At 44.1% G+C, this 11441-nt stretch overlaps 1 protein-coding gene across 1 annotated transcript in view; it reads left to right on the forward strand.

Moving 5' to 3' along the window:
* Positions 1-11441, forward strand: part of LOC122681724 (S-acyl fatty acid synthase thioesterase, medium chain-like) — a 32609-nt gene extending 21168 nt beyond the window's left edge. The window contains exons 4-8 of the mRNA XM_043884155.1: positions 476-614; positions 2781-2880; positions 3785-3945; positions 9600-9682; positions 10313-11441. Of these exons, the coding sequence (XP_043740090.1) occupies positions 476-614; positions 2781-2880; positions 3785-3945; positions 9600-9682; positions 10313-10452 (623 nt within the window). The 3' untranslated portion in view covers positions 10453-11441. The remainder of the gene's footprint in view (positions 1-475; positions 615-2780; positions 2881-3784; positions 3946-9599; positions 9683-10312) is intronic.

The raw sequence follows: 11441 nt of genomic DNA on the forward strand, positions 1-11441 counted from the left end.
AGTCTGTTCTATACACCTGTGTCTCTTTTTCTGTTTTGCATATAGGGTTATTGTTACCATCTTTCTAAATTCCATATATATGCATTAGTATACTGTATTGGTGTTTATCTTTCTGGCTTACTTCACTCTGTGTAATGGGCTCCTGACTGGAATTTTTAATTCCCTCTTATTTTTTCTCTTTTCTAGTTATACCATTTACCTTAGTGTGAGCCAAACTCTGCATGCATGTGATTCATCCAGTGTTTCTAAACGTTTTTTAAAAAATTCTAAATGTTGGAGAGTATTTTTCAGATATGTAGTCTGCTATAGCTTGTGTTATTTAATCAGCAAATTCTAAAATGTTTCTCTCCTTACATTTGACTAATATTATTCACATCTTTGAAACTCTTCCCACCATATTAACTTAAGCCCTTTCACAGTATCACAGCAACCCTCCCACCATCTGCACACATTAACCGTCTTCCTTTACTTCCAGTGCATGCCATACGGCTTGCTGGGAGAGAAAGTCGGCTTGACGAACCTTTTGCAAGTGACATGCATCAGGTGGTTGATGAAATTGCCTGTGCCCTACTGCCAATCATGCAGGGTGAAAATTTTGCATTTTTTGGCCACAGGTATTTAACCTCCGTTTTTTTTTTTTTTTTTTATTGTTGTTGTTTTTAAACCTCTGTTTTGAAAAACATTTGGGGGACTTTTTTCCACCACAGATCCATGGTTAACGTTGTCCTCTGTGTCTTCTGGGATGTGTGCCTTTGTTTTAGTTTGGTTTTGATGTTTCACCACTGCTTGAAAGAATGATGGATTCAGTATGGTTAGAGCTCTTCTCAAATGAGAAAGTCAGACTGAAAGAAGTCCTAGTAGGGACCGAAAAGATGGAAAGGCCTAGTGCTGAAATGAATGGAAACCTCTCCTTCAGGAGTGTGTAGATCCTAGGCTTCTCTTGGTATCTTCTCTTTTGAAAATAGCCCCAGCATGTTGGGTAACTCTGACCAGCCACGGCTCTTACAATTGGCCAGTCTGTACAATCATCTGACTTTTTTTCCCTTTTAGGCAGAAAGCATTAAGATTTGTAAAATCAAGTCTCTAGCAGCAACGTGTATCCCATTTATTTTTAAAATTAAAAAGGATATAAAGAGTATGTATTTCTTAAGCTAATCTGTAGGATTTTAAGGTTAAATCATAAATATCAGAATTCTGTCTGCCTCTTACTCAGTTTGACCTTTGGCAACTTCCTTGGGTTTCTGAATTAAGTTTCTTCCTCTGGGAAGCCGGAATGATAATGGCTCCATTTCTGAGGATTAAATGAATAATAACCATAAATTACTTGGTATTAATTATGGTAAGGACTCAGTACATTTTGGCTCCTGTATTATATATATTTACAGATACGATTGAGCAAAAAAAAAAAAAAAAAGAAAAATCAAAGTATCCATTATCCCAGATAATCCTTCAGAATTTTGATGTGGCTCCATAGTATTTTTGCGTGTTGGGATCCTATTTTATATTTCTTCCTAATTTTTCCCCCCACTTAAACTATTGCTATGGAGATCTGTAATCGCTGCAAGATGATTTTGTCAATTCCTTTTAAGAGAAGAATTACTTCTATCTTTTTTTCTGTTATAAAAGCACTTTGATGACATTTTTGTAGAAAATTTAGTATACATTTCTTATAAATTTCTTAAGGACCACATGTCCAGAATTTAGGTTAATGACATACACATTGATAGAGCACTTGATAGAAATTTCCAAATCACCTTCAGCTTACACTCCAGCGGCAATGACCATGGAACTGAGTTTCCTTTGTTCATTGCTTGAAGATAGTTGCAAAAAATGTTCTTGATCAATACTGTCTACAAAATATAACTACGTAATGTCTACAGCAGTTCACAAACTTTTTACTCCTGGCATTGCTTTAATACTGGGTTGACCAAAAGGTTCGTTCAGGTGTTTCTGTAACATGGTATGGAGAAACCCAGACAAACCTTTTGGCCAACCCAATACTTCTGGAAGCATTGAGGGGATCAACGAGATTTTATGTGTGGTTTATCCATCAATATTTACCATATTAGAAAATAAAACTATGAAACTTTCAAGATACTTAACATTAATAATCCCCTTATATGCTGCTATAAAGAATACATACTTTATGCAAGACTGTATTTTCCCAAAAAAGCACTGTGAGAAGAGTGGCACTATTTTACACTTTGGCACACATTTGGTACACTCTGGCACACATGTCTGGCTTATTAGAAGGCAGCTAAGATTCTCTCTTTTGCATTCCAACTGTGCTGATAACCCATGACACACGTGGTGTATGGAAAACTCAACTATGCTCTCCTAAAAAAAGAAAATGAGAGTTTAAAAGGGAAACATTTTAACAATATTCTAAAAATGGCTTTAACCTCACAGACCACCTGAAAAGGTGACAGGAACTCCTGGAAGTCCCCAGACTATACCTTGAAAACTGCTGATAAATATTAAATACATAGTGACATCTATCTTTCAGGGAGGAAAGGAAATTTAAATTAATTTCAAGACATGGTGGAAATCAGTATTCCATCTTAGTCTGAATTATCTAGGATGTCTTGAAACACTGCTGATGTTGCTGCAAATCATTGAAAACCTACCATTTACAAATAAGTTAGCTATTATTCAACTAATGTAAGCTCTCCTTCGGTCTGTTTCATGATCATTGCTGTGTTTATGAGTTCTTGTGGACTTCTGATGTATTATGAATTTCATTGAATAGTTATTGTCATGTTTTTCTTCCCCAAATGTAGTATGGGATCTTATATTGCTTTTTTTACTGCACTACATCTGAAAGAAAAATATAATCTAGAACCAGAACATTTATTTGTGTCAAGTGCAAGCCCTCCTCATGTAAGTAATTTCATTTTCCTTAGGGAGGGTGGTGGGAAGGATGGAAGTGCAGTGGGGAAATCAAGTCATTGTTTTCCTTTCTGATGAGTTTTGATCACCAGTAGACATGGTGATGAATAAAAGATACTATTGGTTAATGAAACACTCACAAATCTCTTTCACTGTCATCTTCTCATCTTTGCTCTGAAATGCACTTTAACTGTTTCCTGGTCAGTGCCTGCACTGGCCCAGGCATCTCCGATGAAAACTATTGATTCTAAGTGTATTTTCCTCCATTCTGAGTCAGCAGAGAATTTAACTTTCAGCAAACTAACTGGATCATTCTTTTTTTTTTTAATAAAAAATGTTTATTTTTGGCTGTGCTGGGTCCTCATTGCTGTGCACAGCTTCCTCTAAGTTGCAGAGAGCCAGGGCTCTTCTCTAGTTATGGTGCAGGCTTCTCACTGCGGTGGCTTCTTTTGTTGTGGAACGGAGCTCCAGGGCACACAGGCTTCAGTAGGTGTCGCACATGGGCTCAGGAGTCGTGTCACACAGGCTGAGTTGGTCCACGGCATGTGGGATCTTCCTGGACCAGGGATTGAACCAGTGTGCCCTGCACCACCAAGGCAGATTCTTTTCCGGTGGTCAGGTACTCCTGTCTGCCATCAGGTGATGTTCTGTGAGCACTCCTGTGTCTGAAGGTGTATTCCTGATGTATCCGTGGAGAGAGATGTACTCCATGTACACCTATGTCTCCACCATCTTGCACTCCCCACAAGGCAGATTCTTAACCCCTGGACCACCAGGAAAGCCCTCATCAGAGAACTCTCAAAATCACCGAAAGGGAGAGTAGAGAGCATTCAGGGTCTGAACAGGTGCTTTAAATGAAATGTCAGAGTAATGTTTTTACTGTTTCATGTCAAAGGCCCGACTTCCTTTCCTCAAAGATGATATGTGTGTCGAACAAATTGCCTTTTTACTGAAGGAAATGGGAGGCATTCGTGACGATTTTGTTGGTGATGAGGAACAGAGTCAAGAATCCTTTACCAAAGTGTTAGCAGATCTTCACATTTTGAAAGATGTCATGTAAGTCATTGAGGCATGTTTTCTTTCTTTTTTTTAAAAAATTATCTATGGAAGATGCAGGTTGGCCGTTCTCTGAGGATGCTTATCCAGGAAGGCAGAGTTTGACTTGTTTTCTTTTGAGGCCCACCTGTGATATTTTTGCTGCCTTAAAATGGAGCCTGGGCATGGAAATTACATTAATCAAGGATGAACAGGGCATCTTTATCTTTTTTAAAAAATGTGGTTCAATGTGTGTTGGGTTGGCCAAAAGTTTGTTCGAGTTTTTCCATAAGATCTTACAGAATCCCCAAATGAACTTTTTGACCAATCCAGTATGCTTTATCACATAAAAAAAAATTTGTTGCATAAATTACTAATGTCAAAGGATGCTCATCTTCTTAGGGGAACAGCAGAAGGGGATCCCTACTTATTAAATATGTGGAGGTGATCCAAGACAAGGGAGTGGTTTGCTTCTTGGGGGAATTTTGTTCCAGAACTCATTTGGTTCCATGACACCTGACTATTCCTGTCTCCTGAGAGGTCTCATTGACATTTGATCCTTCTAATAGGACTGAAGTCCTAATGTTCCAGATACTGGCCCTAATAAACTGAAACCATAAGGTTCTTCCTTTTCTAACGTCCCCACAGCAGGTCCTGTGGGGCCAGCGTTTGGCCCTCAGTCACTATGGTATCCCATCATGCGTTTCTTCAGTTTCGTCTGGCTCTTGTCTGCTTTGGGGAGGAGCCGGACACATGGGTCTGTGCTCCCTTTCTTTCTGCCACAAAGCCTGGAGCTGAACCTAGAGCCTCCACAGGCAGTGCCTGTGAGCAGAAGTTCATACAAATAGCTTTAAAAAAAGAAAAAGGGGCGCAGACTTGAAGCACCTTGGGAACAGAGACAATCCGGTTCATTTTTATCACATCTCTGCGTTCACGCCGACGCCCACCTCTACTCCACCACTAGGGGCACTAGCTGCCCTGGTCTGTCATCTCTCTCCATTTCTACCCCAACTGTCTGAGCAAATGTGGTCCCCACAGGGCTGTGCTGTCTGTGTTCCTGGCTTAGCATGGAGTCAGAATCCAAGAAACACCAGTCCAAGTCCGACATCCCCTACTTCCACCAAAGGAAACGTGATTCAAAGCACTGTGGACATTCAGTGAAATAGCGTAGGCAAAAGCTGCTTTTTAATTAAGCCTCGCACAAACATCCTTCTGTTGAGGCTGTTCACCAGGATCCAGACCCCTGGCCTAGTGGCTGTGAGATCTGGATCCAGGGTCCCGCCTCTCAGAGGAAGGGATGCTGAGAGTAAACCCCTCAAGGTGTGGTAGGTGAGGAGGCCAGGAGGGCGTGTTTAGGAGACGGCGTGGATATGGCACCTGACAAACCACCCTCAATTTTTAAAAATCCAACCCAACAATTCACTACCAGAGGCTCTGGTGACTTTGGGGAATTAACATTTGTTAAGAAGAACCCTGAGTGTTGGAAAGGGAGCCGAGGTTCAACCACAGACCCTGAGAGAAATTGAAATAGAGAAGTTCATGACTCACGGGTCATGGAGGAGGTCCACGGCGCACCTCGTGGGGCCACACGGGGAGGTCAAGGCCGACTGCAGGCAGAGAGGTGGCCGGACCTGATGGACATGCCCTTAGGCGTGGGTGGAGGGCTTTGGAATTCCCGGGCTAAGTCCGGATTGGTCAACTTGAACCCCAAAGAGCAGGTTTTGGTCAACTTCATGGGAGGTTTACCTAAAAGGTATACAAGGGAAGGCTCTGGGGGGCCCGGAGCAGCTGTCACCTAGGCCGCTGGGGGAGGGTCACAACAGGAACTCACCTGTGTTTGTGACTCTGCACGTGCTCCAGGAAGGCCGAGGGTCAGGTCCAGACTCTCACAAGCTGCCTGGCCACACAGCATGGATGCTGAGGCACCAATATTATAAAGCAGTTTAGCTAAACTCTCAAGAGCTCTCAAAAGAAACCTCCCCCAGACTGAAAATAAAAGTCACTCACAAGGATATTCCACTTGCAGAATTAAAAAAAAAAAAAAAGTTTTTTAATAGTCTCACCCTCTCCCCAGCAAATCAAACCTCAGGAGCTACTTATAAGGATTCACTTCCTCTCTCCAAATCTCAAATGTCCTAAGCTTGTTCTGGATTCTCCCCTTTCTGCTTCCGCTCCTTCCCCTTCCTCGGTCTGCTCTCCTCTCTCCAGCTCTCCGCAGCACTCAGCTTTTCCCAATATACATGAAATCAGACCTGAAATGTCTCTCCACCCTCTCCTTGCCCATCACCCACCCCCAAGGCTCAAAGCCTGGAGGTCAAAAGGAAAATCCGAGGCAGGAGGGAAGGCTTTGCAGCTTCACTTCACTCAAGCTGCCCTCCTGTCCTACTCGGACGAATGCACAGTCGTCTTCTCCCTCTGGGACCCTGACGACACACAGGTCAGGCTGGCTGTCATCGTCCCAGGGCTCTCAGATGTTCTCCTTTTTTTAAAACTTTTTTTTTCTTTTCGTTTCAGTTTCGATGATTTCCATTAACCATCTTCATGTTGACTGATTCTTCGCTCAGCCGTTATCAAATCTACTGAATAGCTTGTCAAAGGAATGCCCTGTTGCTGCTACTGCTTATTTCTAGAATTTCTTTTGGACTCTTTCTTGCAGTCTTCACCTCTTTAATGAACCTCCCCATTTGTTCACATATGTCCATTTTTTCCATGAAATCCTTTGGCATCTCCATCATAGCGACTGTCAAGCCCTTCTCTGACAATTCCAACATCTGGGTCTTATTTGAGCCTTGTGCATGTGTGCTAAGTCACTTCAGTCGTGTCCGACTCTTTGCAACCCTATGGACTGTAGTCCGCCAGGCTCCTCTGTCCATGGGGTTCTCCAAGCAAGAATACTGGAGTGGGTTGCCATGCCCTCCTCCAAGGGATCTTCACCATCCACGGATTGAACCGGAGTCTTTTATGTCTCCTGCTTTGGCAGGCTGGTAATTTACCACTGAGCCACCTGGGAAGTCTTATTCTTTTAATTACTTTGCCTCTTAACAATGGAGGTTATATATTGCTTTTTGTGTCTGATAATTTTTTTTTTATTGAAAGCTAGGTATCATGCATAAAACAGATATTCTATTGAAGGATATCATGCATGGAACTGACATAAATATACTTTATGATTTGAGCACATCTCCTCTGGCAGGCCCTGAATGTGGGGAGTTGGGTCAGTCCAGACTGGAGAGGAGCTGAGTTTCGGTTTTGTTGCTACTATGGTTACATTTCAGGGCAATGGTTCTCCCAAGTTACTGTGTGCTTACTGTGGAGACTAGACTGGAGGATTTTTCTCAATTTTTCTGTCTCTCTCCAGGCTCTCCCCCACTGACAGCTGTTGTTTGGCCCCCTATGTGTGATGCTAGCATCTGGGGTAACACGGGGAGCTCTTGGATATCCGAGCCAATCTTCAGCTTCAGTCTTAGCCAGGTCCTCTGTGTCTAGGCCTTGTGGGTGGGTCTGGTGGGTATTAGGTGTAAGTTTCCATTCCCTCCCCAGAAGTAGAAGACTTTCCCTTGGCTTTTGTATAGAACTGGGGGCCTGGCAGCTCAGCTGGTAAAGGATCCACCTGCAATGCAGGAGACCCTGGTTTGATTCTTGGGTCACGAAGATCCCTTGAAGAAGGGATAGACTACCCTCTCCAGTATTCTTGAGCTTCCCTGGTGGCTCAGGTGGTAAAGACTCTGTCTTCCTGTGGGAGAACTGGGTTTGACCCCTGGGTTGGGAAGACCCCCTGGAGGAGGACATGGCAACATACTCCAGTATTCTTGCCTGGAGAATCCCCATGGACAGAGGAGCCTGGTGGGCTACAGTCCATGGGGTTGCAAGCAGTTGGACACAACTGAGTGACTAAGCACAGCACAGGGGGCCCAAGACCCTTCCCATTCCTTCCCCCAGGGTAGAGGGTTAATGCTTCCATTCCCTACATCCATGGATCTTCCCATGTGCCCTGGGCGGGGGGCGTGGAGGGGGTGTTTGATGCCCCTCCTCCAGCAACTGAGATTTCTGCTTAGTAGGAGGGGAGGACTTGACTGGGGGCGGGGTTAGTGTCCATCTCATGGTCGCATCCAATTTCCTGCTGTCCACCTGCCCAGCAGAGAGGGCTATTTCTGACCTCCTGCCTGTTCCTATTCTTTCTCGTGAACCCCTCGTGGGGGGCCATGGACAGGAGCCTGTGAGTCAGTGTGAACTGCCTCTGACACATCACCCCACGCTTGGTCCCCAGCACTTGAGCATTTGTAGCTGGTTCCTTCTCACCCACATGGACAGCAGACACCCCTTCATCCTGTGCTCTGCCCACATGAGACAGTCCGTGTGACCCACCTCTCCTTAGAGGGGCCCAGCCTTCCCTGGAGTTCGCTATCTGGTTTGCCTTGCAAACTCAGCTTCCTGATGAGTTCAAGAATTTATGGTTTTGCAGTTTGTCAGGCATTTTTCCTTGTTAGGCTGCGAGGGGCACTCCTGGTTTTCTACATTCCAGGCAGAAGTGGGAATTCTTGCCCGGACTATTGAAAGAGACAACCCTTTGTCCCCTTCAGTCTGTTCTACACATTGTACCAAAAGGGATGACTGTCAAGTCTGGTCATGATATGCCTTGCCCTAAATCCTCTTGGTGGCTTCCTGACTCTTAGGATGACCAGATCCCTTCAGGAGACCTACACGTGGCCCTCGCTTGCTTATTATTGTTTTTTGGTCACACCACGTTGCCTGTGGGATCCTAGTTCCCTGACCCAGGATTGAACCTGCACCCCTTGCATTGGAAGCTTAGAGTCCTAACCACTGGACCACAGGGAAGTCCTCTTGCTTGCTTCTTCTACCGCAATTTGTCCCAATTCTCCATTCACTCATGGAACAAAAGCCACCTGGTTTGTGCTCACCTGGCCCCTCTTTCCCTGCCATCTCTGCCCGTTGCCGAGTTTTTCCTATCTACTCAGATCTCAAGTCTAACCCCATGTTCCAGGGAGTCCCTGCTTGATGTCACTCCACCCCCACTTGTCACGTGTTCACAGATCACCCTGAACTTGGTGACCCATCTGTTCAATCTGTTCAATCGCCTGGCGACTTCATTAATGTCTGTCTCCCCAGCCAGTCTCTAAGTGGCAGGAGGAAAGGGGCTGTGCTTACCCAAGTGTCCCTAAGGGACTAACACAGCCCCAGCACCAGCTCTCAGCAAATGGTTTCCTGCTGTTTTGATGAAACTGAGAATCGGCAGAATCAACTCAGGGGCCCTCTGTCCATAAATCTGCATCTGTTCTGCGCACAGCAACCCTCTGCCGAACAACGGAGGCCTGGGGGATAGAGAGGTGGCCATTTCAGGGGAATGACAGTTGAAGATACTATATAACCAGCCCCATTTTGAGTTGGACTGGGTGCCCAGGTGCCACCTGCCTGCACCTGGCTGTTCCAGAAGCCAGAAGATCTTAGAAAATAACCTGGACCACAGTGACTCTCAGGTGCTGACACGTAAAAGTGCCATGGATAAAAATAAAATAAAATAAAATGTTTGTATTGCTGTAAACAGCAAAAGGGAAGGAAGTGAGGACTTGTTTGATTTAAATGAGGTTATTAATAGGAAAAGATTCTAGGGGGTGTCTATTACGAAATGTTACAAACCGGCATCTTTATATTTGCAGCTGTAACACACACTCTAAGACTCGTCTTTCTTGTGACATAACATGCTTTTCTGGATCTGAAGATATACCAGCGGATATGGAAGGTGAAATGATTTTGATGGCTTGAGGTGTTTTATTGAGATATCTGATGATTTCCATGCCAGAGTTGCTGGCAGGCCTTGCAGCACAGATCTGATTTTTTTTAAAATGTCCTGTACTAGTACATAAATCCAGCCATGCACCTTTTTTCATACACTACAAGGGGATGTGTAATATCCATGCTTCTTTTTTTATCCTTAAACTATTGCCATACTTCAAGGAAGTGTCTTTTTGAAAAAATTCACTTGTATAAAAATGGTCTGGTCAGTACAGGGCACAAACGCCAAACAAAAGTATTAGTTAAAAGTATTAGTATTAGTATTTAACTAATACAAAAGTATTAGTTAAAAACAACAACAAAAAACCTCTCAACTGGCAGTTGCATGGAGTAGAAAACTGGTCCCAGTTTTATCTAGTGTAAATGGAGAGATGTCAGTTCTGTGTAAAATGAGAGAAGGCAGGTAATACCACTGTATACTGAGAGGTCTCTGAGAAATTAGAAATTCAGGATGCACAGAACATGAAACCATGGGAGTAACTCTACCACCAGTGTCAGCTCTTAGAAAAGTAACACCTGGAAGTAAATCTGCGGGTGGTGGCATCATTTGTTATTAAATACAATTCTGTTTTTTCAGCCTGGAAAGATGTAACCAGTGGAAATTTTGACAGTTTTGTGCTTCCAGGACACCACTTCTATCTTCTGGAACCTTCCAACACAAGCTTCATCAAGAAATACATAACCAAGTCTCTAGAAATATCAGCGCTTGCCTCTTGACAGATACCTCCCCTTCTTGGTCTTAGAACAGTCCCATTGATCATGTGATACTCTTCTTCGGTGTTTCAGAGTAGCTTAGGAGTTTGTTTCAGAGATTGGAAAATGATCAATTTGCTGCTGTCAGGGTGATGTGTTATCTACAAATGTATTTCCCCACAGAGCATTTACATATCTGGGGGATGCAAGATGAATGGGTCAAGAATACTTTCGGGAGGGTCTTTCTTCTTTGTATTAGAATCGCATTTGGGTCTCATCTGTGGAAGGTTTGTCAATGAAGTTCCTGCTTGGTCAATGATTCGTTTCTTCCTTTCGGTTATTCTGACAGTGAAAATCACAGACAGGGGAAGTGCTTGAAATGAAATGACTGTTTCATTAACACACTGGGGCCCAAAGCCTGATCTCATCTTTTGAAATATAGGGTTGCCCCAATCAATGAGGAAATGTTAAAATAAGACAGCCCTGAATAATCATTGCTGCCTGTCCTGGCAAGTCCCCGGAATGCCCGTAGCCCTCTTAGGTTCTCTTCTAAGGGGTTCCTCCGACCTGGACTGCTTGCTGTCTGTGTGTGTTCCCGCTGCTGTTCAGGCAATGACCAACTGGGACTCAGGGTGACTGTCCGGAGTCTAGTCCTCAGTGTACAGAGGGCCAGGCACAAATGCCAGACCCAGCAGGCTGCCTCAGCTTCATGTGTGATCATCTGAACCAGACAGAGAAAGCAAGCACACCAGTTGGAAACATACAGGAAAGAAAAGGGAAAAAATTAAGTAGGAGAATGATCTGAGTCAGAGCAACGGCAGACCACCACTGGTAGGATTCACAGATGCCTACTGCCCGGGATGGAGAGGCACCATATCCCCAGGGCTACGTGGGTCCTGCCATCTCTGCCGAGGCCCAAACCGTGTTTGTCTCTTGGAATCCTGGCTGTTTAACTGGCACCTTGATTTGTTATCTCCCTTGGTTCTTCACAATAAAGCCCCTACTGCATGCAA

Source organism: Cervus elaphus, chromosome 23 (assembly GCF_910594005.1).
Source record: "Cervus elaphus chromosome 23, mCerEla1.1, whole genome shotgun sequence".
NCBI lineage: Eukaryota > Metazoa > Chordata > Mammalia > Artiodactyla > Cervidae > Cervus > Cervus elaphus.